Consider the following 26,751-nt stretch of genomic DNA (forward strand, 5'->3'; position numbering starts at 1 on the left):
GAGAGTGTGCGAGAGAGCAGCAGGGTGGAGCAGGAGGCGGGATGCGCCAATGGAAAAGACGCACCGCTCGCCTATTGGACCAGATCAGAGTGGGCGCACGCAAGACGCGCCCACCGAAGCTTAAAGACTTTGCTTTTTTTTCCGGGACAGGAGACAAGAGGGTCCGAGACACCTGTCAAGAGGACTATACATCCAAAAAGCTACATGTGAGGCATCTAGAAACTGCGTGATAAGCCATGGACGCACTGTTATCGTTATTATAGCCTCTCAGTGGCCGAGGAGCGTAAAGTTATTCCGCTGCTTTCTTGTTTCTCTTTGTGTCATTCTGCCTCTATTTTTTTTTCAAGCCGCATGAGTTCACCGCTGTTTTTAGGTCAGCTCGTCGGGGTTCCGTTAGAAATAATGCACCCCACCATGGAGAAAGACACAACTTACACCAAGATTTTTGTCGGCGGGTTGCCTTATCACACCAACGATGCTTCACTTCGGAAATATTTCGAGACTTTCGGGGACATCGACGAGGCGGTGGTGATCACGGACAAGCAGACGGGAAAATCCAGAGGATACGGCTTCGTAAGTTCATCAACTGCTTTCTAGGAGAAGAAAATGTGGACTTGTGAACACACGGAGAGAGAAATGCTGGTTTTAATTAAGGTTTTATCAGCCTCTCTGACTTAATTAGATAGTCAGGGGGCTGAAAACGCACTTGATCATGTCTGTTGCAGCCAGTAATGAGTTTAAAGCGACCTTATCGTTGTGGTTAATTATATTTCTTTTTAAATCTCCTACTTAGTGTCACAATCTCCGGCAGCATTTTTTTTTCTGGGCCCTGGTGGCTGCACATACTGGCACTTTGTTCAAACAGCAGCCATGTGCAGTGTGTCTGGTGGTGGCAGTCACATGCTCGAAGCATGAGTAGCAGGTTATATTTTATAAGTGTGTCATCAATTATCTCTGCTGCCCCAAAGTACAAATGAGCACACACACACACACACACACACACACACACACACACACACACAGACCACACACACACAGATACACTTGAGTTGGTAATAAGCTGCTGCAGCTGTGGACAGATGTCTCAGTTTCTGCTGTATGTGTGTGAGAAAGAGAGAGAGGGAGGGGGATGGTGGCTGATGGGGGGGGGGGGTTTAGTCTTTGGTCACAGAGGTGTGACATGTCAGTTGGCTCTGCAAGATAAGGCTGCAGTAGTTTCATTTTGACTTCCTCCCTCACAGCCCTTCCCCCCTCTGCTTGGATGGTTTTGGTTGTTTATATGAGCGTCTGTGAGTTTGTGTGTTAAAGAGAAAGCGAAATAAGGAGAGGAGGATTAATGTGTTCTAGACTGACCTCAAGCAGTTCAAATTATCTCTACCTCTGCATAGTCAATCAGCTGAGGTGAGTTGTGTGTGTGTGTTGAGTTGTTTTCTCTGCTTTGGGACGCCGTGCTCATTTCATCCCTAACTTCCCCCTGGGCGCTCTTAATTCGTAGTAGCAGCTTCTCCAACACCAACGATTTCAAACCATCCACTTGCTTCTGTTTGCATAAGAGTCCAGAGTCTGATGCTGTGAAATGAAAGCAAGCGTGGCAGTTTCATTTCCAGTGTCCCATTTATTGGTGATGTAGCTGTCTGCAAGCCTCTATGTGGCCACGCTGTGTGTGTCTTAACCTTCACTGCCCCTTCCCACTGCTTTCTGCCCACTCCTCATTTCACTCCCTCAAGGTAGATTCCAGTATCTCATCCTTGGCAGCCCAGTCTGAAAAAAAAAACAAGTCTGCCTCCTACATATCAGCCCACATCCAACCTCACACACAGCCGACGCTCCACTTTACTAGTCAGTAAAACACACTGATTGCTCCCTTCATGTTGTGGAGTCAGTGTCTCCTCACGCATTCGACTCAAAGATTGAATCATTCGAGGAGAGACAAAGGGCTCCCTCAGGGCCGCCCTGCTCTGGGTCTTTTGCTTCATCGGAGCGCTCATGTTGGTATCATTCCCCTCACACTGGATACAGAAGCTTTCACATGATGCAGTTATGAAGCCTGAAGAGTGATATTAATCAGATATGCTGTTCCATTGTCAACAGGTGACCATGGTGGACAGGGGGGCAGCGGAGCGGGCGTGCAAAGATGCAAACCCCATCATCGATGGCAGGAAGGCCAACGTGAACCTGGCATACCTGGGAGCAAAGCCTCGCAGCTCGCAGACAAGTAAGTGTGTTCGATCACTGCTAAACACACAGGATCTATAGGGACATACCAGTGGGTTGTTTTTTGCCATGTCTTACCCAAATACATAAGAATCATGTAGTTCGGATCTGTCTCCGAATACTCTTCCCTACCCCGTCTGTGGTTTTCATTCCCAGGCCCTTTGTTTCCCACCGCACTGACAACACTTGTTCAGTAGTAATAATAGTCACAGGATCAATTCACTGTTGGTGTTGGTCTTAAAGTGATTTGTCAATGATAAGAGAACTATTGACTATTGACCAGGTGCCTGCTTCACAAAAGTGATTGAAAGTGATGAAACTTATGGTCTATAACCCTCCACAGTAAATATCCAGTCCTCTGGATCTAGGTCAAAGTTACGCTTCTATCAAATAGTAATGAATTTGAGAGAAGAGACAGTTTTGGATTATTTTTTGATATTTTTGTCTTTATTTGAAAGTTGACTCTGTAGCTTCAGATAGAAAAGATGGACAGAGAGAGAGGAGCATGATATGCAAAAATGATCCTCGGCTGGAAGCAAACATGGGGCACTGGAGTTGCATGATATGTGTCTTTAACCATTAGGTCACCAAAATGTTCTGCTTTTTTAATGGTGTTGCTTAGTGACACTGACATCCAACACTTCAGCTGCAGAAATGCACAACATTCACAAACTACATTACACTCTGGGGAGATTAAACCTGGAAGACAAACAACACGGATGCTGTGACATGAAAAGATTTTTTTACATTCTTGTATTAACAGTTGATGTTCAGATGCTGCTCTCACATCTGGGATGTCCCAGCATCCCACACAGCGCAGGAAGTGATACACCAGCAGGAAAATCATAATATTCGTTGCTTGCAACAATACTGATTGTGTTTACATGTGCATTAGTATCCTGGTATGATGAGTTTTGAGTTTCTCTGTTATGTGTTGCACATGTAAACACAATATCCTGGTTTCAGAAACTTGGATACGGTAGATGGAATCCTCCAAAAGAAACTAGAATAGATAATGTCGTATGTAAATACCTTGTCCACGTTTATGCTTTTTCTCTGCCGAGTTTGCAGGTGTGTCATCAGCTTATGCAGTTAGTTAGTACATTGAAAAATAAACAGAAATATGAGTAATCAGGTATCAAAGTATCAGGATGAGACTCAAACTGGGGCACTAGTGTGCATGGAAATTAACTATAAGAAGATGATGTAACTTTGATGAAAAAATAATAAAGGCAGCTAAATCGTGACTGTGATGGACTTTCAAGTCTGTCCTTTTTGTTTTTATGCGTCACTGAAATTAATTGAAACCAACAGCTGCCTGGAAGATAGGAAACGAATCTAAAAACCAATAAATAAATGTAATAATTTGAGGTTGGTGGAATAAAACATGCAAAACCACTGGTGTGCTCATCACCCAGCCAACTGTCTCTGCTCATTCCCACCATACATTCGCCCTCTGTGTACTTGAGTTAATGCACAGCTTTCATGCCACGGGGCTTTACCAGTGTACATGCTTTTGTGCTTCCTCTCCGACGTTTCAGTGCACACCAGACCTTGACAGCAGCTCTCCCTCGCTGCTTCATTTAAAGCTCACTAGCTGAAATACCGTTGAGTGTAGGTGTGATTGACAAACAGCGGCGCCAACAACAACTGACTGTGTGTCCTTATTCCTGGGCCAGCGCTGCGACGCAACTCCCCAAGCATGCAGCTGATGGGAGATGGCAGCGCTTGGTATTTTGTTATTGTGTCTGAGAGAAGCGAGAGAATAGGAGGGAGAGGACAAGAAGAGCAAGAGGGGATGGGACTGTTAAGAGTGAGAAATAACAGAGTGTCTGTCTCCTCTTTGTCCTGGTAGAAAGAAAATGTGCATGTCGATATGCGTTTCGAACAAAAGAGGAGGGTTGATGAAGTCATGGCTGTACAGCAAAAGAAGAAATAACAGAGGAGTGAATAGCTGGAGGAATGTAGAGATAAAGTCAGAGGAGGGGCAGAGAGGAGGAGGAGAAGTTGCTCCTTTCTTACTCAGCCTCAGCTGATTCCCGGTGAACTCTGGAGGCAGCGAGGTCACAGATGTTTGTGAGCAAGAGAGTGCATCATTATTTGTGTGAGTGTTTGGAGCATGTGTGTATGCTGAGGGAATAACTGTCCGTCTCTGATAGCCTGGTATACATGCTAACATCTGAGACAAACACGCACAGACAGAGAGGGAGAGAATCGGCTCTGTCCTTGTCTGCTCATCTCTTTCGTTGTGTGTGCTGCCGATAGCTAAAATATCCCAACTCTCCCTCTCCCTCTCTCTCTCTCTCTCTCTCTGTCTTTGTCTGCAGGTCTCTCTGTCGGAGTTCAGCAAGTCCATCCTACGTGGGCTCAGAGGCAATATGGGTAAGATGGAGAAGAATCAATACCTCTATTTCCACCTCTCTCCCTCACCTGCCTCCTCCTCTTCAACACAATACATTTCACTCCTCCGTCCTTGACATTTGTGAGCGCTCACTCCCTGTTCTGCACTTGGGTTGTGGTAGTTAGTGACACTCTGCAGTGTGAGAGAAAGAAAAAGCCCCAGTGGTTGTCACAGCACAAATGATTCTTGTTAAAACTCTGCAACGATTCAAACACACATTCCTTATCTTTATCTGTACATTGTATTTGGATCTGTCTTCTGTTGTCTCTCTGTCTTTCTGGTCCATTAAACACATGAGAAGCTCAATTCTGAATTTCACTCATGCATGACTTGGGCTTCACTGAGGCAACAAGCCTCAGCCTTTGGTCAAACTTCCATCCATCCCTTCTGTTTTTCCTCTCCACACACACACACGCGCACACACACACTGCTGCCTTTACCTCTCATCTATTTCTTCACACAGAGGCTGTTGCATCAATGTTTTGCATAATGACTGGATGTAGGGTTGTGTGATTTCATAATACATACCATGGTGCAATATGAATTAGTCAACTGTCCGAGATTTTGTTGTGTCGTTTATATTTACATCTGCTTAATATCTCTGGGTGTATCAGGGCTGGATTTGTTCAGGGGTCACAGAGGTAGACTGAGCCGGAGACAAAGTGCTTCTCCTCAGAAACGTTACTACACGTCAGGGCAACATTTGGACTTCAGTGATACAGAACTACGTGGGGAATGCAAGAACTGTGATTGGGCAGCTTTTGATTTCTTGTGCAGACAGTGAGGCTAATGTTAAGGAAGTTCAGGAGAGACAGACTGACACACATCTAGCAAAGCCAGATCCACTGCAGACCTTTAGTTCCCTGTGATCACGGCTCACTATCACAGTGAGTGAAAGAACATGAACATAAATGAGTGCACGGCTGCAGTCTCCTAGTCAGTAATGAGACCAAGCAATGAAGAACCTACATAGATGTGAGCTGTGCTTAGCCTACCAGCGCTCTATGAAATATCACATAGTAGGATGAAAGAGTGTGAACAGGGTTACCATGGAGAATATAATTAAAGTACGACACATGCCTGATGCCTCATGGACAATATTAGCCTCAGTTTGTGCCTCTCATGTGTTTGCATGCGCTTGAGTCACAGAGGTAACCCATCATTTCCTCGAACAGATAATTAACCGGCGATGTAATGTAAATGTAATTAGAGCTGCAATGATAAATGATACTTACTGACTCTAATTTCTCAAATGCGATGATCTGATGGAAATTTTTCACAGGCGTTGTTTGCCATTTTCAAACATTTTATGGACGGTAGATTAATCGATAGTGAAAATAATTATTAGATGCAGCCCTAAAAGAGATGAAGTGCCTTGATTTGCCAGGTATTTAATTAGCTGAATTAGTCCCAGACATTCCTGTTTGGTTATTTAATCCGAAAACAGTCTCTATATCACATTACATTATGTTTATATCAATATTGCAGTATAAATCGACGTCCACAGTGTTAAAGGGTTTTGCACATATTGCCCACTCCTGAGAGCAGAATGGTAACAGTGGTGGTAGTTCCTCAGTAGCACGACCTGCTTGGATTCTGACTGTAATCTACATGTGAAGGGCGCCCACCTCCTCATCCAGTCTCCCTGAGTGTCAGTGTGAGCACCAAAGGAAACCTTAATGACTCAGTCCTTGAGTGAAGCATGGAGGGTGATTCACTCCCAGGGCTGCTACAGACAGTGGAGAGACACTGTAGGTCGAACCCAGAAGCTTCTTGTTGTGTAAGCTGAGCATGGCCAACTCTCCTGACAGCACTTACTCAGGCTTGACTCAGATATTCGGTGTATCACTGTTGCTTAGGTGATCTTAGACAAGGATATTGTCAACCGGTGTCACAGCTCTCTGTATGTATGTATGTGGGAGTGCTGTCGACTTTGCAAATGTCATTTCAAAATGAAATATCTGCTATTTTAGGAAAAGAGTGCTCGGTTTCTTTCTGGAAAACTCATGTTGTAAGTTTTACAGACCGGCTCTTCTGTATTTTAGAGGTATTTTAAGAAACACACGGGATGTGGTGGTTTGGAAAAGATCTCCTCGAACTGACTTGCTGCAGGACGACAAGTTCTGATCCTGCGGCTACAGGAAAGTCCATTAAAAACCTCAACTGTTCTGAGTGCTATTAATATTGCAGTCCTCAATTTCTGAATGAGTGATGAGGGAATTGAGGCTGACCCAGATGAGCCTATGAATGAGTGATGATGGGCTGATTGAAAGCCTCCCGCAGTGAGGGCGGCCATTCGAGGCAGAGGGACTCACTCTTTTAATCTCTGCTTGCAGGGAGGATCGCAGCTTTGACACCACGAAAGAGGGAAAGCATCACCTGTAACACCAACACTAACTAACACGCCTGAAAGGCAAACACACACACACACACAGGATGGCAGTTTGTCTTTTAGAGTAGAAACACCTGCACACTCAAGCATTTAGATGTGTGAAACCGTTGTGTGTTTAAGCTATCTACCTAGGAGGCTTTTGTTCTGCTCCGTGTCATTGCAAAGTGAATATCTTTGGGTTTTGGCCTGTTGGTTGGACAATACAAGTCGTACATACAATTAATCAGTTAATTGTGAAAATAATATAAAGTTTACTGATTTTTTAAATAAAATTGATTCTCACCTTTTTCCACAAGCTGCTGCAATTTTACAACAAGGCACACAATAAGTAATTTTACTGGTGTGTCAAAGGTGATTTATTAATGCTTTACTACAGACCAGTAATAAGCTCTTCTGAAGCATAAATAAATGTTTGGGTTGACAGGTCATGAGGTGACTGCAGACTTTATGGCTTATTTTTAAAGCGGAGAAGAATTCAGTGAAATGTTGCTGAGGATTTTTTACAATAAGCCATCAAGCTACCAGTTAAAATATTAATGTGAAAGTAATTTATTTTCTTTAACTATTTATAAAATGTTTAGAAACAGTCCATAAACCTTTTATTTTTGAAGTAATACAATGACAGTCATTTTAAATGCATCTCTGATTTCTTTGAACAAACCCACATCAGGAGCTGCTGCAGTGTGAGATGATTTTCACTGTCAGGTCATTTGTTGATTCTTCTCTGATCAGCTGACAAATCGTCTGTATATATATATCTATATATATATATATAGATATATATATATCTATATAAAACGGTGAATCCAGGCAATTTTTTTTTCAGTGTGTTGTGTAATCCTTTCAGCACTACACACATTCACTTTCCTTTTCAACAAAACATGAAATCCAACCAAGCAATCAGTCTACGATGCATCTTGTAAACCTGGTTCAGTTTCATTGTTGATGGTTTGTTTAGGGAAGAATTATTGAAGAAGAAGCGATACTAACAACTGTAACCTCAGGAGATTTCAGCACAGCACAGCTGCAAGAGGTGTTGTACTCTGAGTGAATGGCTTATTCACGTCTTCACAACAGGAAACTAAAACTGCTGCCACTGTCATCATCTGTATTTTTCACTCCACCTGCATATAAAATGAACACCCAGCAAATCAAGCTCTTTGTGGTTTGTCATTGTCATTCTGGTAAGTGTAGAAAATCACTGAAGTCGTTTTTTTATCCAACACAGTGAATCAAGCTGATAAGAAGACACCTGAGGTTAAGCTGCCTCTTGAAAAGATCTGGGCAGCCTCTTGTCTAAATTCAAATACAATTCAGACAAAAACGACACCTTTAAACAAGGGATAAATAAACCTACGGCCTGTCAATCCATTATGTTTTTCAGTTTTCGTACATGCAAAGGGCGCATGTGTCCAGATCAGATCTCTCTGCTCCAAGGCTCGATGTGTCTTTGACATGATCAGTATGACTGCAGTCAGCTTCAGACATTTCTTGGCAAAGTGAAGGAGTTTTTTTTCTTTTTAGGAGACATCTAAAAGAAATAGCTCAAGGTCTAAACAGGCCTGTGCACTTGATAAAGAATAAGAGCCTTTTCACCATCAAATGTACCAAACCAGTGTTTTCTCTCATGAGCCTGATACCAGTGCTCTTTTTTCCTTATCTCTTTACTTCACTCACTGTTATCATTTTATGTAAAGTCACATGCTGCTAAAATTTTGTCACTTTTTTGTTTTTATTATTTTTGTGCAACAAATACACACTTATGTATACAGGGAATTCATATATAAATGTTCCATAGATATCAAAACATGTTGTAATGGAGACAGATATTCAAGACAGTACAATAGCATTTCAAAGTCAACACAAACTCACGAAACATGGTTAGATACAGGAAGAAACAACAAAGGTAAATAAATACAAAAGCTAAACTGAATTGTACTGTATAACTGTCATAGAGGAAGAAACTGTACTTAATGTGGATCTGTCACATCTGACCGGTACTACCAGCCTGCAGATCTGGCAGATTGTGTCGGTGAAGTCCTAGAAATCACAAGAGTTTGCCAAAGAAATAGTAATAAATTGTTGGAATAGAAGTGGATTGTTCTTATGTCACATAACACTTACATTAACTCCCAAATAAACTCATCACTCATGATGAATAACACCTAATGATACTGACCGACTTAACAGCACATTTAAACCACCAATTAACATGTTGAATCTTCTTTGTCTAATCTGTTTGCGTTGTAATTATCATTTTAAACGAGATACAGTATGTTAATCAGTGACCTATACTTGTGGGCAGAGCCAAACCAGCTGTTTCCCCCCTTTTACCAATCTAAGTGAAGCTTTTCAATTTTCCCATCTAATTCACAAAAGTGTATTTACGTGTTTACCAAGATGTCAGACTGCTCCTTTAAACATAAAATCTCTCTAAATCTGTCTGTCACCTCCGTCTTCACTGCTGTGGGGCTCCCTGGGGGCTTCAGGGTCTGACACTCACACATGGCGCTGCCTCTTTACTCACACACAGTAAGCAGCAAATAACAAAGGCAAACTCAAACAAAGCAGAACTCAGTCTGCTGCTTTGGCGTATTTGTTTTAAGTTTTAAGATGACAGAGGACGAGCTGATGCCAAATGTAGCTCTGAGTTACAGCTGAGTCGGGACAGGGAGGGAAGGGGGAGGAGGGGGGATGTGTGTGTGGGGGGGTTCTCGTTCGAGGGAGGGGGGAGGCATCTGTCGCCCATGGCTGCCTGCTGTCTGGTCTGCCTTTAGCGCCCAATGTGGTTGCTTGGCAGAAGTTAGATTTTTTTTTTTTTTTTTTTTTTTTAATGTTCTGGTTTGTTTTTTGAAAGAAAGTGAAAGGAGGAGATGGATGTTTGGTGAGGCTGTGAAAGGTGGAGGGGCAGTGGCAGGGGTACTTCCTGTTGAGACAGACAGTGGGAACAGAGAGGAGGGTGGTGGGGGTGGGGCACAGACTAACAGCACACCTGTGGCTGGTGGTAGACATGACATTTTTGTGTGTGAAATGCATTTATGGTCGAGTGAAAAATGTTCCTCAGTGAAACATCAGTGCATCATAAAAGAGCCTCTCTGGGCGCCAACATGTTGACTCCTATAATATGTTCACATCCTCGACTTTTTTCTCTCCACATTACGTCTCTTGTTTTTTCACAGTTTCCTCTTTGTCTGCCCTCCTCCCCCTCTGAATTATTTTTCTCTTTCCTCCTCTCTCTCAGCCTGTAGTTATTCCTCTCTGTGTGTTGGGGGGTTTAGGTAGATGGCGAACCCTCAGGTGTATATTCCTCTTACCCAGGGACCCAATTAGGAGAGGCACTTCTGTCGCATGAAAAGCCTAATTTGAAATGTTTTTTTTAAAAGATCATGTTAGAAGCTGTTCATATCCCTGAAAGCTCCCACTTTGTTCAGCTGTCTGTTAAAGATGACACACATTTTGATCTGCATTTTTTTTTAATGTGCCTTTCAACACTAAACTCAGCTCCTGCTCCTCCTTTTGCAGTGCTTTATGGAGACATAAACGGATGATGATAAGAACATACATAAGAATATACAATTACAGATTGAGGCCAATTTATAACCGGCAGTGACTTAGCATTTCAGATTAACTCTCTGGCTGCAGGCGGCTCTCAGGAACAATGTTTCTACTGCCAGAAATGTGACAAGAGAAAAGCAGGAAGCAGGGTGGTAGAAGACTTTGACTGTGAAGCAGCTGCATATGCTTGATGTTTAACAAACAGCTGCTGACTCAGAACTGGATGAAACTTGGTCTAAATCCAAGATTTACTAATTTTTTGGTTTGAATCTGAATCACATGATTAATGATCTGATTAAGCACATGTACGATCAGAGCTGGAGCTGGCACAATGCGATTAATCGTCATTAAAGTCATTTTTCAAGGCAAAAATGCCAAACGTTACCTGGTTCCTCTCAATTGTAAGGATTTGCTGTTTCATATCAATGTAAATTGATGGTTTCTGGGTTGGTTTGAAGATGTGACATTTGAAATCTAGCTCAGCTCATGTGCTTCCCATTTCTCTTGATCATCTTTGATGTTTCTGTGGTAAATTCAGCTGATTGGACATGATTTGGAAAGACACACACTTGTCTTTATAAGGTCTCACAGCTGACAATGCAGATCAGAGCAAAAAACGAAGCCATGAGGTGAAGGAACTGCCTGCAGAGCTCAGAAACAGGATTGTATTGAGGCACAGATCTGGGGAAGGCTACAAAAAAAAATCTGCTGCATCAAAGGTTATTTATGCAAATCCATTTTTTTATTTATTAAGTGAGTTTTATTTGTTTTGAAATCCTGAATATATCCAATAGAAATTAACATGTGAAAATGACAACAATCTAATATATTTCTGATAGATAAACTGGGAGGAACTAATGGGAAATTGACTAAAAATGGAAACAAAAAAAGAAACAAACTAGAGCAAAGAGAAAGTTCTGATGCTGGCTGAAGAGAAATCATACAGTAAGGAGAATTTAGTAGCACACGTCAAGTGCAGACAACAAAGGAAAGTGACAAACAAAGCCAAGCCAGCTCAAAGCCAGCTTAATTCTTGTTATTTTCAAAAAGGGTGTTCAAATCAAATGCAAATCATGTTCTGAATTTTATATATTTGTTTCACCTTATTTATTATTTGTTCAAGTGCAACAAACATACAAGTGTCTTTATGTTTATTAATGTCATTTACAAGATTTACACTTTCAGCACATACAATCTAAGACACACTGAAACTGTCATGACTTTCACTGCCATGATAATATCCAGTAAACGTAATGCTCCTTATCACACAGCCTATTTGCATTAATCAAATTTAAGTGCAGTTCTTGATTGCTGACATGAGAGCTGAGCGTCCAGCGCTGATGTTGGCCTTTCTATCGCTCACCCTCCCTCAAGCTTCGTGTGTGTGTGTGTGTGTGTGTGTGTGTGTGTGTGTGTGTGTGTTCATGGAGAGAGGACGGAGGGTCATCTGTGTGCGTCTCCATGAATGTGTGTTTGTATCTTTGACTGACTCACCCTCGTCACATCCCTCATCTGAACTATTAAAAGCATGGCTGTCCTAAGGCATGAAGGATATGATGGCTGATCCTTCACCTCTCAGCATCTCTCCCTTCTCTTCTCCCTCCCGCTCATTCCTCACTCAAGGAGCCCTGACCTCGACCCTCGCTAAAAAAAATTGCGGATGTTTTTTTATTTTACTTTTATTTCATTCTTTCTCTGTATATCCTATCTCTTTTATCCTGCTGCCAGGTTCTGAAGAAGGACAGTGAGGGGGACTGCAGCAGAGGAAGCTGGCGGTGAGGGAGTAAACCCAGAGAGGGGAGGGAGAGGGGAGTCAGTGGAGGTTATTCTGCTCTCATGGGTCTGTTAGTGAACGTACGCCCATGCAGCTGCGCCAATTAGCCCTGCCATGTCTGAACCCCCCACTCCCACACATACACACACTTATCCATATCGTCTTCTAAGCTGCATAACAGACTACACTCGACCTGTTAACTGTGTATTATACTCATACTTTCATTCAGGCCTGTTTTTCACTCTTTCTGCATGTGTGCTTTGTAATTTATGTATGAGTGTTCGTCTGTCTACACCCCCCTGTGTGCGTGTGTGTGTGTGTGTGTGTGAGTGTGTGTGTGTGTGTGTGTGTGCGTGTGTGTGTATGTGTGTGTATGTATAAATGTGTGTTTGACAGCCAGCGATGATGCCAGGCACGGGGAGGAGAGAGGCGAGGCACAGCTCCCTCTCGTACGATGCCACTGTCACATTGGATCAGTCAGGCCGGTGCAGGCAGGCAGCAGCACACAGCCGTGGGAATGACACTGCACTTCTGCTCTGGGAGAGACTAACAGAGTGAGCAAGGAGAGAAGGGATACAGAGGAGTAGGGAGGGGGGCGTCACTAGCTTCAGTTTTGTTTTAACTTTATGTTGTTGTATGTCATCAGTGTATAGATTTTATCTTTATCAGGGCGCTGCCTTCTTGGCCAGGCCAAGACTTATTTTCTCAATCAGCTTCTCGCTATGAGCGATGGAGTCAACTATTCAACATGAGAGATTAATGCATCTGTGGTTTAGTCATGTGTTTTTTATTGAATTTTATTACAGTAGGACAAGGCTCAGTTGGAAAAGGGTGATGTTGATAGACGTCCATACTACTCCAGAGTTCTGGAGCTGCTAAAACCGAGACTTTTGGAAACACTGGTGTCCCATTTTAGTTTCAAAGCAGGAGAACACTTTGTACATCTATTTTGTGAGGCAGGTGCGTAGGATTAGGTTCAGTGGATCCAAAGTAGCAATCAAAAAATTCTGCACATCGTCTGACTCTGCAACAAAAAATTTAATGCAACATTTTGATCCTAGACTTTCGTCAGGCAAATGAAGGTCTGATGAAGGTCTTGAAGTGTGTTGCGAGTCAGACAGTGTGCGTGATTTTTGGGGTTTTAGTCTGGAAAGGCAGAAACTGAGACATTTGAAAAGGATAATGCAGACAATTATGACACATCCTTCTCCCAATCTATGTTTTCTGCCACCTTGACCGCCATATACACAGTAAGAAAAGAAATCTCTGGTCTTACTTTTCACCATTACAGTTCTGCATCTGTAGTATTTTCTGCAATAAGCAACCACCTGCTGAGTAGACAACCTGTTTCCTGTTTACATTGGCAAGTGCCAGCCCAGTGTACGTGAATGGTCATATGATATGTGTTTTCAGATGGATTGGTATGGACAGAGATAATTTCTGATACAGAGCTAAAACGTTTGTCTGGATGGAGATTTTCATTTTTGATTTTATGTTTTCATTTCAAGGCGCCTTTTAAAATGAAAATGTATTACATTGCTCAACTACTGTACTTAAGTACAGGTTCTTGTACTATACTTTAGTATCTTAATTTAATGCTACTCCACTAGAGAAATATAGTACTTTTTACTCCATTACATTTATCTGATGGCTATAGCTTTTACAAAACAGATGAAAAGCTTATAAACTGCATTATTAAAGATTAAAGAAGTGGTATCTAACCTCTTTGGATTGTGATCTCTTACACAAAAAGCAGTCTGGGCTCAGAGTTTTGGGCTTTGACAAAGATTAGAAAAATGTCAAGACCCCACACAATTATCTTGTGACCCATTGGAGGGGCCGGACCCCTGGGTTGGGAACCACCCTTGAGCAGTTACAACAGTAAAATGCTGCTTTCATATTGATGCATCAGCATTAACGATCAAATAATGTCATATGTAATAATACGTCAGTCACAGGCTACTTTTCTGTGTTTTTACTTTTGATAAGTTTAGTACATGTTACTGGTAATATTTCTGTACTTAGTCAGTATTTAGTAACCCCGCCTTTGGTAGATATCACAGCTTCAAATGGTTTTTGTAGCAGCTGGCTATCTTTCACACACAGCAATGTTTATGATCTACCCACATATTTTCAATGATGGTGAAGTGAGGAGACTTTGAGGGACGTTCCAGAGCTTCAGCTTCTGTTTCTTGAAGTAGTTCATGGTGGATTTTTAAGTCTGCTTTGGGATCATTGTCCTGTTGTAGCAACCAGCCTCTTTCACTTTCAGTGTCTTGACTGACTGCAGGAAATTTGCATCCAGAATATGCTGATATTTACTGGAATCCATGCTTCTTCCTATCTGTGCAGTGTTTGCTCTGCAAATGGCGGCCACACAACCGTAAAGCAGAATAGTGCAACCCCCAGACTCAATAGTTGGCAAAGGTGGGGCTACTAAGTAATGACTTTCTCTTATATAAGTCCATGAAATAGAAAGTAACAGTACATTAATATTTTGAAGAAAAGCTCCTCTATAATCTGTCTTCGCTGGAGGAGTGGAATTTACTTCGTTTCACTTCAAAAATCAACAAAACATATAATTTGGCCAAAATTTTGCGTATGACTATGACTATGGCATTTTCACATAGTTTAAAGGAATTATTTTACATTTTGGGAGATTTGCTCATTTGCTTTCTTGACAAGAGTTAGATGAGAAGATTGATACCACTCTCATGTCTGTCCAGTAAACATGAAACTATAGCCAGTAGCAGGTTAGCTTAGCTTTGCTTAGCACAAAGATGCTACCAGTTTCATGGTTAAATACATATAATATTTAAGTATGATTTAATTTGGGTTTTATGGAAACAAGCCAACACAGAGATTGGTGTTTTCAGACAAAATGTTTTATCCAACTTTCAAGCTGGTCAATTAGAAATTTCACAGGAGTATTTGGGACTTTGTGGTTCCTCGACAGCAAACAGTATGGTTAAAAGCAAAAAGTTTAGAGAAGAGTTAAGTAAGGTTAAATAAATTAACACTGCATTGGAATACAATGGAAGGCATACTATACATACTGGTGTGTGTCTGTGTGTGTTGTGTATACAGCAGAGTGGGTGTGAATAGGCCCAGTCTCAGTGTTTGTTGTGTAAGCACACCTGATCCCTGCCTCGCTCTGTTTAGGGGTAAGCAGCAGCAGCAGGCCGCCTCTCGCAACTCTGATCACCTGTTCAGATTCAGTGACAAGGTTACCGCAGGTTAATGGCTTTGACTGTAGGCGCTAATCACGGGACTGAAAGTGTTAAATACTGTCATGTTCTGTTGTTTTTACTTAACCTAGTTCCTCTGATATTATCACTGTTGCTGTTGCCAGATGTAACTGAGGCAGTTCAGGTTAAGTGAGCAGCCTCAGGCAAGGGCATGACTGAATACAGGAGGACAGTAGAGCGCTTTTTCCTCTCATTATTGCTCAATGAGTACCAATGATGTCATACACTGCATCTGTTGTGCCAGGTTGTGGGTATGTATGTGTTTCAGAGCCATTCCATTCAGAGATCACTGTTTTATTTTTATTTTTTTTAAATATATCCAACTGTGATCAAAAGTATTTTCTATTCAGTGTTTCACTTTTAATGATATTGATTTTTCATGTGGAACAAAGTGGTTTTTTTTTTTTTAATTTCTCAGGCAGTGTGCTAATTAAACTTAAACACAAGGGAGAAGGTCTATTTTAAGGCCACACTGCTGCTAATTGCTCTTAAAGGAGGACTCAGGGTTTCTATATGTGGGATATAAAGAAAGGGAGCAGTTACTGAGGAAACTGTTGTCTGTTTGTTTATGTTAAACGTGCAACATGTGTCTGTCTCTAGTTACTGTCATTTAAATGACACCAGATCAGATCTCACCCAGACACTCTGGAGTGGCAGCTCCGAACACACATAAATCAGATTTCTCTGACATTGCCATCGGATATTCAGATGTGGGTATGAATGAGGTCAGGCCTATGTGTGTGTAATTGTCCTTTTTTTATGTATCAAACACAATCTCTTATTCTTCGGTGTCAATTAAAATATCAGCTACATCTTTTATGATTTTTTTCATCGTCGATTAATCTGCTGATTCATTTCTTGATTAAATTATTAATTGTTTGATCTTGTAATTTCTCAGAGTCCAAGCTGGCATATAAGGTATGCATTTCTTTATAATAGTTTATTGTAATAGTTGGCTTGGAAAACCAACAAATACTCACATTCTCTGGTCTTAACCCTTGTTTTTCTCTGTGTGTTCAGGCTGGCCCAGCAGTACGTCTACCCTCAGGCGTTCCTCCAGCCCAGCCTGGTGCTGCAGTCCCAGCTCAGCCCCACAGCAGCAGCGCTTGCCTCCCCTTACCTGGACTACAGCTCCGCCTACACCCACTACGCCCCTACAGGACTGGAGCAGTACCCCTACACCCCCTCACCGTCACCCTCTGCTGGCTACCTCGGCTATAGCTTCTCCCCCGGCACGCCGGCACCCACTCTCACTGCATCCGCGACGCCTCCGGCTGCCATCCATCCTCCTCTGGCTGCACTCACCGCTGTGTCTGCCGCCCCACAGGCCTTCCTCCACTACCCTCTGCACCAGCCTGACCGCATGCAGTGAGCAGCTCTGAGTGGAGCTGAAGCTGCTGAAATGACGATTCAAAACTGTTTGGCTGTGGAGCTGTGGCATCATCAGGATGAGACTGGATAACCAGGAAGAGGGTGTGATTTAATCAAAAGGGCTTTTAGAAAGCACTCTCATTCCTGTTTTTTTATATATATTATTGTTGTAATAAATGTTTTATTGCTATTGTCATCAGCATACGATCTGAATGTTTTTCATAAATGGGAGAAGTCAGGGACTAGAATGAGATGACTGGTAATCTTCTGGACTTTTGCCTCTTACCGTTGACCCTCAGTGCAGAGGTTGGAGGCAGTTTGAGTGCTGGCGAGTGCATCGGCAAAGACTATAAAAAATATGTCTGTTTGACATGATGCTGCAGCTGCAGTTTCTCCAAAGGTACTGAGCTGAATTCTGGACATTAGCCAAGCTGGGAGCCAGTTCCTCTTTCAGAAACGCAGGTCCAATTACCTCCTCGTCAAGGTTATGTTTCTGTCTATGGCCTTAGAGATCTCTCTCTCCGTACCTGGTTCAATTTGTCATTTTTATTTGTCTCTCATCTCAAATGAACAAAATGGTTATTGTACTCCCTTTTGTTCCTTTGTCTACCGCTGGCAAGTTATTACATGGTGATAATCACAGTTTAACAGAATATGCAATTATGATGATGAAATATAAGCATGAATAAGGTCGACAACACTGGTATATTGTTTTTATATTGCTACTGAGAGAGAATTTGTTAACACTTACAACATAATAGTCATCACATGACATTCCTGCAGTCGCTTATTAGGATATATGTGACCTGTAACTTTTGGAGCAAAGGAGTCTGGATTTGGTTTTATGATACTTAAATTACATAGCTGTCAATACATATCAAGTAAATGTGTTTGGATGTAGGTGTCAAGAAGTATATGTTGTTGCTGAATGTGTGTGAGTGTATTTGGTGTCTGTTTTTGTGTGTATGTGAATGACAGAGAAATAGAGTGATGCAGTATAAACAAGTGTGAGGACCAAGCTCCTTCTCCAGCCCATTGTACTGGTCAGAGTTGTTTCTTTGTTTTTTGTTTGCAGAATACAGACAAATGCGTTAGTGATAGTACTGGAGTCTCTCAGTGCTTAGTAGTCATGACCCAAGCCATACATCACATTTAAAACAAATATGCAAAATAAAATGAATATTTCTAAAAAACGAAACAAAAAAAGACATGCTACTGTTTTCTGAGTATAGTTATTGTGGTTAATATCCGCGGTTTTCCTTTGCTTTATCTATCGATCTAACATGGGCATAGGTTTGGTCTCAACATATGTAGGGACGCAAAAACCCAGCCATCCCTCCAAGCCAAGGACATTGACTTTTTGATGCTGTCAACCAAACGGTTTATTAACATATAAGTTCTGAATTTACATTCAGGAATGCTGAAGTAAAAGTATGAAGTAAAATAATATATATAGCATAAGAATAGCATATATGTAGAAATTACATATAAAACCTGTTAGAAATTCAAGCAATATCATATATTGACATATATGTCTAGCGAATACAAACATGTATTTAAGTATGTCTCTTTGTATTATAGACTTGTTACATCCCAAAACCTGTCAGTATACGTTCATATTATATATGTAAATATAATAGATAAACATGTATGTTTGAATTTAATAATAAATTATTTTAAAAATCAAATACAAATATAGAATTTTAATAAGCATGTTAATTTAAACTTATACCTTCATATATCCAGATTATGTATGTATGTCATGATTATATATCCTCTTATACGTGACACATGTGGTAACACAACTCTTGATATGGGGACATATATGTCATATATGTGTCGGAAGTCATAATATACAAAGGCATAAAAAGGTCATAATATGGTGAGGCATAAAAAAGTCATACTAGAGTAAGGCATAAAACTCATTGTATGGTGACGCATAAAAGTCATTGTATTGTAAGGCATAAAAAGTAATAGTATAGTAAGTAATAAAAAGCCATAAAAATGAAATAGTATAGTAAACATTATTGTATAGTAAGGCATAAAAAGTCATAAAAACGTCATACTGTAGTAAGGTATAAAAAGTTATAGTATAATAGGTTTTAAAAAGGCAGACAAACAACAAAGTGTATGTTAAGACCGAAAAAGGCATACAATTGTACCGAATAAAAAGTCATAGTATAGTGAGGCAAAAAAATTCTGAAAAACGACAAACTGCAAGAGGGCATAAAAAGTCATAAAAAGTCATAGTATGGTATGGCATAAAAGGTCATAGTAAAGTAAGGCATAAAAAGTCTTAAAAAGTCATAGTATAGTAAGGCATGAAAAGTCATAAAAACTTCATAGTATACTAAGGTATAAAAGAGCATAAAAAGTACCTAGTATAGTAACTCATAAAAAGTCATAGCACAATATTGGATAAACAGTCATAAGAAAGTCTTAATGTAGTAAGGCATATAAAGTCATAAAAAGTCAAAGTACAATAAGGCATAAAAAGTCATAAAAAGTCATAGCCTAGTAAGGCATAAAAATTGATAAAAAGTCAGTATAGTATGGCATAAAAAGTCAAAGTACAGTAAGGCATAAAAAGTGATAAAAAGCCATACTATAGTGAGGCATAAAAAGTGATAAAAAGTCATAGTATAGTAAGGCATACAAAGTCATAAAATGTCATAGTATGGTAAGGCATCAAATGAAATACTATTGTGAGGAATAAAAATGTCAAAAAAAACCCATAGTATATTGAGGCATAAAAGGTCATGAAAACTTCATAGTATGGAAAGGCATCAAATGAAATACTATTGTGAGACATTAAAAGGCCAAAAAACGTCATAGTATAGTATGGCAAAAAATGTCAAAAGAACACCATAGTATATTGAGGCATAAAAGGTCATGAAAACGTCATAGTATGGAAAGGCATCAAATGAAATACTATTGTGAGGCATAAAAATGGCAAAAAAACGTCATAGTTTTTAAGGCAAAAAATGGCAAAAAACGTCATAGTATATTAAGGCATAAAAGGTCATAAAAATGTCATAGTAAGGTAAGGCATCAAATGAAATACTATTGTGAGACATTAAAACGCCAAAAAACGTCATAGTATAGTATGGCAAAAAATGTCAAAAGAACACCATAGTATATTGAGGCATAAAAGGTCATGAAAACTTCATAGTAAGGTAAGGCATCAAATGAAATACTATTGTGAGGCATAAAAATGCCAAAAAACGTCATAGTTTTTGAGGCATAAAAGGTTGTAAAAACGTCATAGTATAGTAAGGCAAAAAATGTCAAAAAACGTCATAGCATATTAAGGCATAAAAGGTCATAAAAATGTCATAGTATCGTAAGGGATACAATGACATAGTAGCATACTGCCTAGAAATGTCAAAAGAACATCATAATATAATATGGCATAAAATGTAAAAAAAAACACCATAGTATATTAAGGCATAAAAGGTCATAGAAACCTCATAGTATCATAAGGGATACAACGACGTAGTAAAGTAATGCCTAAAAATGTCAAAAAACATCATAGTATATTAAGTCATAATAGGTCATAAAAACTTTATATTTTGGTAAGGCATCAAATGAAATACTATTGTGAGGTATATAAATGCCAAAAAACGTCATAGTATAGTATGGCAATAAATGGCAAAAAAACATCATAGCATATTAAGGCAGAAAAGGTCATAAAAATGTCATAGTATGGTAAGGGATCAAATGAAATACTATTGTGAGGCATAAAAATGGCAAAAAAACGTCATAGTTTAGTAAGGCATGAAAGGTCATAGAAACGTCATAGTATCATAAGGGATACAACGACGTAGTAAAGTAATGCCTAAAAATGTCAAAAAACATCATAGTATAGTATGGCAATAAATGGCAAAAAAACATCATAGCATATTAAGGCATAAAAGGTCATAAAAACGTCATAGTAAGGTAAGGCATCAAATGAAATACTATTGTGAGGCATAAAAATGCCAAAAAACGTCGTAGTATAGTATGGAAAAAAATGGCAAAAAAACCTCATAGCATATTAAGGCATAAAAGGTCATAAAAATGTCATAGTATTGTAAGGGATAAAATGACATAGTAACCTAAGGACTAAAAATGTCAAAAGAACATCATAATATAATATGGCATAAAATGTCAAAAAAACACCATAGTATATTAAGGCATAAAAGGGTCATAGAAACGTCATAGTATCACATAAGGGATACAACGACGTAGTAAAGTAATGCCTAAAAATGTCAAAAAACGTCATAGTATAGTATGGCAAAAAATGTAAAAAAAAGAACATCATAGCATATTAAGGCATAAAAGGTCATAGAAACCTCATAGTATCATAAGGGATGCAACGACATAGTAAAGTAATGCCTAAAAATGTCAAAAAACATCATAGTATGACATGGCATAAAATGTCAAAAAAACACCACAGTATATTAAGTCATAAAAGGTCATAAAAACTTTATATTTTGGTAAGGCATCAAATGAAATACTATTGTGAGGCATAAAAATGGCAAAAAACGTCATAGTATAGTATGGCAATAAATGGCAAAAAAACATCATAGTATATTAAGGCAGAAAAGGTCATAAAAATGTCATAGTATGGTAAGGGATCAAATGAAATACTATTGTGAGGCATAAAAATGGCAAAAAAAACGTCATAGTTTAGTAAGGCATAAAAGGTCCTAAAAAAGTCAAAGTATATTAAGGCATAAAAGGTCATAAAAACGTCATAGTAAGGTAAGGCAACAAATGAAATACTATTGTGAGGTATATAAATGCCAAACAACGTCATAGTATAGTATGGCAAAAAATGGCAAAAAAACATCATAGCATATTAAGGCATAAAAGGTCATAAAAATGACATAATATCATAAGGGATACAATGACATAGTAACGCACTGCCTAAAAATGTCATAAAACATCATAATATATTACGGCATAAAAGGTCCTAAAAACATCATAGTATAGTATGGCAAAAAATGGCAAAAAAACATCATAGTTTAGTAAGGCATAAAAGGTCCTAAAAAAGTCAAAGTATATTAAGGCATAAAAGGTCATAGTAAGGTAAGGCAACAAATGAAATACTATTGTGAGGTATATAAATGCCAAACAACGTCATAGTATAGTATGGCAAAAAATGGCAAAAAAACATCATAGCATATTAAGGCATAAAAGGTCATAAAAATGTCATAATATCATAAGGGATACAATGACATAGTAACGCACTGCCTAAAAATGTCATAAAACATCATAATATATTACGGCATAAAAGGTCCTAAAAACATCATAGTATAGTATGGCAAAAAATGGCAAAAAAACATCATAGTATAGTATGGCAAAAAATGGCAAAAAAACATCATAGTATATTAAGGCATAAAAGGTCATAAAAAAGTCATAGTATGGTAAGGCATAAAATGAAATACTATTGTGAGGCATAAAAATTGGAAAAAAAAGTAATAGTTTAGTATGGCAAAAAATGGCAAAAAACATCATAGTATATTAAGGCATAAAAGGTAATACAAACGTCATAGTAAGGTAAGGCATCAAATGAAATACTATTGTGAGGCATAAAAATGCCAAAAAACGTCATAGTATATTAAGGCATAAAAGGTCATAAAAATGTCATAGTATTGTAAGGGATACAATGACAAAGTAACCTAAGGCCTAAAAATGTCAAAAGAACATCATAATATAATATGGCATAAAATGTCAAAAAAAAACACCATAGTATATTAAGGCATAAAAGGTCATAGAAACGTCAAAGTATCATAAGGGATACAACGACGTGGTAAAGTAATGCCTAAAAATGTCAAAAAACGTCATAGTATAGTATGGCAAAAAATGGCAAAAAAACATCATAGCATATTGAGGCAGAAAAGGTCATAGAAACGTCCTAGTATCATAAGGGATACAACAACGTAGTAAAGTAATGCCTAAACATGTCAAAAAACATCATAGTATGACATGGCATAAAATGTCAAAAAAACACCATGATATATTAAGGCATAAAAGGTCATAAAAACGTCATAGTAAGGTAAGGCATCAAATCAAATACTATTATGAGGCATAAAAATGCCAAAAAACGTCATAGGATAGCATGGCATCAAATGTCAAAAAAACACCATAGCATATTAAGGCATAAAAGGTCTTAGAAACGTCATAGTATCATAAGGGATACAACGATGTAGTAAAGTAAGGCCTAAAAATGTCAAAAAACATCATAATATAATATGGCGTAAAAAGGCAAAAAAACGTCATAGTATAGTATGGCAAAAAATGTCAAAAAAACATCATAGTATATTGAGGCAGAAAAGGTCATAAAAATGTCATAGTATGGTAAGGCGTCAAATGAAATACAATTGTGAGGCATAAAAATGCCAAAAAACGTCATAGGATAGTATGGCAAAAAATGTCAAAAAAACATCATAGTATATTAAGGCATAAAAGGTCATAAAAACGTCATGGTATCATAAGGAATACAACGACGTAGTAAAGTAAGGCCTAAAAATGTCAAAAAACATTATAGTATAGTATGGCAAAAAATGTCAAAAAAACATCATAGCATATTGAGGCATAAAAGGTCATAAAAACGTCATAGTAAGGTAAGGCATCAAATGAAATACAATTGTGAGGCATAAAAATGGCAAAAAACGTCATAGTTTAGTAAGGCATAAAAGGTCCTAAAAACGTCATAGTATATTAAGGCATAAAAGGTCATAAAAACGTCATAGTAAGGTAAGGCATCAAATTAAATACTATTGTGAGGCATAAAAATGCCAAAAAACGTCATAGTATAGTATGGCAAAAAATGTCAAAAGAACACCATAGTATATTAAGGCATAAAAGGTCCTAAAAACGTTATAGTATGGTAATGCATCAAATGAAATACAATTATGAGGCATAAAAATGCCAAAAAACGTCATAGGATAGTATGACAAAAAATGTCAAAAAAACATCATAGTATATTAAGGCATAAAATGTCAAAAAAACATCATAGTATATTAAGGCATAAAAGGTCATAAAAAAGTCATAGTATGGTAAGGCATCAAATTAAATACTATTGTGAGGCATAAAAATGGCAAAAAATGTCATAGTTTAGTAAGGCATGAAAGGTCATAAAAAAGTCATAGTATATTAAGGCATAAAATGAAATACTATTGTGAGGTATATAAATGCCAAAAAACGTGATAGGATAGTATGGCAAAAAATGTCAAAAAAACATCATAGTATATTAAGGCATAAAAGGTCATAAAAATGTCATAGTATGGTAAGGCGTCAAATGAAATACTGTTGTGAGGCATAAAAATGGCAAAAAATGTCATAGTTTAGTAAGGCATAAAAGGTCCTAAAAACGTCATGGTATATTAAGGCATAAAAGGTCAAAAGAACACCATAGTATATTAAGGCATAAAAGGTCCTAAAAACGTTATAGTATGGTAATGCATCAAATGAAATACAATTGTGAGGCATAAAAATGCCAAAAAAAAGTCATAGGATAGTATGGCAAAAAATGCCAAAAAACGTCATAGTATAGTATGGCAAAAAATGTCAAAAAAACATCATAGTATATTAAGGCATAAAAGGTCATAAAAACGTCATGGTATCATAAGGAATACAACGACGTAGTAAAGTAAGGCCTAAAAATGTCAAAAAAACATCATAGTATAGTATGGCAAAAAATGTCAAAAAAACATCATAGCATATTGAGGCATAAAAGGTCATAAAAACGTCATAGTAAGGTAAGGCATCAAATGAAATACAATTGTGAGGCATAAAAACGGCAAAAAACGTCATAGTTTAGTAAGGCATAAAAGGTCCTAAAAACGTCATAGTATATTAAGGCATAAAAGGTCATAAAAACGTCATAATAAGGTAAGGCATCAAATTAAATACTATTGTGAGGCATAAAAATGCCAAAAAACGTCAAAAGAACACCATAGTATATTAAGGCATAAAAGGTCCTAAAAACGTTATAGTATGGTAATGCATCAAATGAAATACAATTGTGAGGCATAAAAATGCCAAAAAACGTCATAGGATAGTATGGCAAAAAATGTCAAAAAAACATCATAGTATATTAAGGCATAAAAGGTCATAAAAACGTCATAGTATGGTAAGGCATAAAATGAAATACTATTGTGAGGCATAAAAATGGCAAAAAACGTGATAGTAGAGTATGGCAAAACATGTCAAAAAAACATCATAGCATATTGAGGCAGAAAAGGTCATAGAAACGTCCTAGTATCATAAGGGATACAACAACGTAGTAAAGTAATGCCTAAACATGTCAAAAAACATCATAGTATGACATGGCATAAAATGTCAAAAAAACACCATAATATATTAAGGCATAAAAGGTCATAAAAACGTCATAGTAAGGTAAGGCATCAAATCAAATACTATTATGAGGCATAAAAATGCCAAAAAAACGTCATAGTATAGTATGGCAAAAAATGTCAAAAAAACATCATAGTATATTAGGGCATAAAAGGTCATAAAAAAACGTCATAGTATCATAAGGAATACAACGACGTAGTAAAGTAAGGCCTAAAAATGTCAAAAAAACATCATAGTATATTAAGGCATAAAAGGTCATAAAAAAGTCATAGTATGGTAAGGCATAAAATGAAATACTATTGTGAGGCATAAAAATGGCAAAAAAAGTCATAGTTTAGTATGGCAAAAAATGGCAAAAAACATCATAGTATATTAAGGCATAAAAGGTAATAAAAACGTCATAGTAAGGTAAGCTATCAAATTAAATACTATTGTGAGGCATAAAAATGCCAAAAAACGTCATAGTATAGTATGGCAAAAAATGTCAAAAAAAAACATCATAGCATATTGAGGCATAAAAGGTCATACAAAATGTCATAGTATTGTAAGGGATACAATGACAAAGTAATCTAAGGCCTAAAAATGTCAAAAGAACATCATAATATATTAAGGCATAAAAGGTCCTAAAAACGTCATAGTATGGTAATGCATCAAATTAAATACAATTGTGAGGCATAAAAATGCCAAAAAACGTCATAGGATAGCATGGCATAAAATGTCAAAAAAACACCATAGCATATTAAGGCATAAAAGGTATTAGAAACGTCATAGTATCATAAGGGATACAACGATGTAGTAAAGTAAGGCCTAAAAATGTCAAAAAACATCATAGTATAATATGGCGTAAAAAGGCAAAAAAAACGTCATAGTATAGTATGGCAAAAAATGTCAAAAAAACATCATAGTATATTAAGGCATAAAAGGTCATAAAAAAGTCATAGTATGGTAAGGCATCAAATGAAATACTATTGTGAGGTATATAAATGCCAAAAAACGTGATAGTAGAGTATGGCATAAAATGTCAAAAAAACACCATAGTATATTAAGGCATAAAAGGTCATAGAAACGTCATAGTATCATAAGGGATACAACAACGTAGTAAAGTAATGCCTAAAAATGTCAAAAAACATCATAGTATTATATGGCGTAAAAAGGCCAAAAAACGTCATAGTATAGTATGGCAAAAAATGTCAAAAAAACATCATAGCATATTGAGGCAGAAAAGGTCATAAAAATGTCATAGTATGGTAAGGCGTCAAATGAAATACTGTTGTGAGGCATAAAAATGCCAAAAAACGTCATAGTTTAGTAAGGCATAAAAGGTCCTAAAAACGTCATAGTATATTAAGGCATAAAAGGTCAAAAGAACACCATAGTATATTAAGGCATAAAAGGCCCTAAAAACGTTATAGTATGGTAATGCATCAAATGAAATACAATTGTGAGGCAT

General features: G+C 38.0%; 1 protein-coding gene across 1 annotated transcript; it reads left to right on the forward strand.

Moving 5' to 3' along the window:
* The first annotated feature begins 130 nt into the window (after positions 1 to 130).
* On the forward strand, positions 131 to 18,163 carry rbm38 (RNA binding motif protein 38). Its single transcript, XM_056385908.1, has 4 exons — positions 131 to 573; positions 2,092 to 2,215; positions 4,542 to 4,596; positions 16,605 to 18,163. Exons 1-4 carry the CDS (start codon positions 352 to 354, stop codon positions 16,954 to 16,956), a joined length of 753 nt encoding a protein of 250 aa, XP_056241883.1. The 5' UTR covers positions 131 to 351; the 3' UTR covers positions 16,957 to 18,163.
* The last annotated feature ends 8,588 nt before the right edge of the window (positions 18,164 to 26,751 follow it).

The sequence above is a fragment of the Seriola aureovittata genome, chromosome 9 (assembly GCF_021018895.1).
Source record: "Seriola aureovittata isolate HTS-2021-v1 ecotype China chromosome 9, ASM2101889v1, whole genome shotgun sequence".
NCBI classification, from domain to species: domain Eukaryota; kingdom Metazoa; phylum Chordata; class Actinopteri; order Carangiformes; family Carangidae; genus Seriola; species Seriola aureovittata.

What these genes read in the sequence shown, in the direction of transcription:
- rbm38 (XM_056385908.1), top strand. Translation starts at nt 352, where the DNA reads ATGAGTTCACCGCTGTTTTTAGGTCAGCTCGTCGGGGTTCCGTTAGAA. An exon ending in AATCCAGAGGATACGGCTTC is followed by an intron (nt 574 to 2,091) that starts GTAAGTTCATCA and finishes CATTGTCAACAG; the next exon opens with GTGACCATGGTGGACAGGGG. An exon ending in TGGGCTCAGAGGCAATATGG is followed by an intron (nt 4,597 to 16,604) that starts GTAAGATGGAGA and finishes CTGTGTGTTCAG; the next exon opens with GCTGGCCCAGCAGTACGTCT.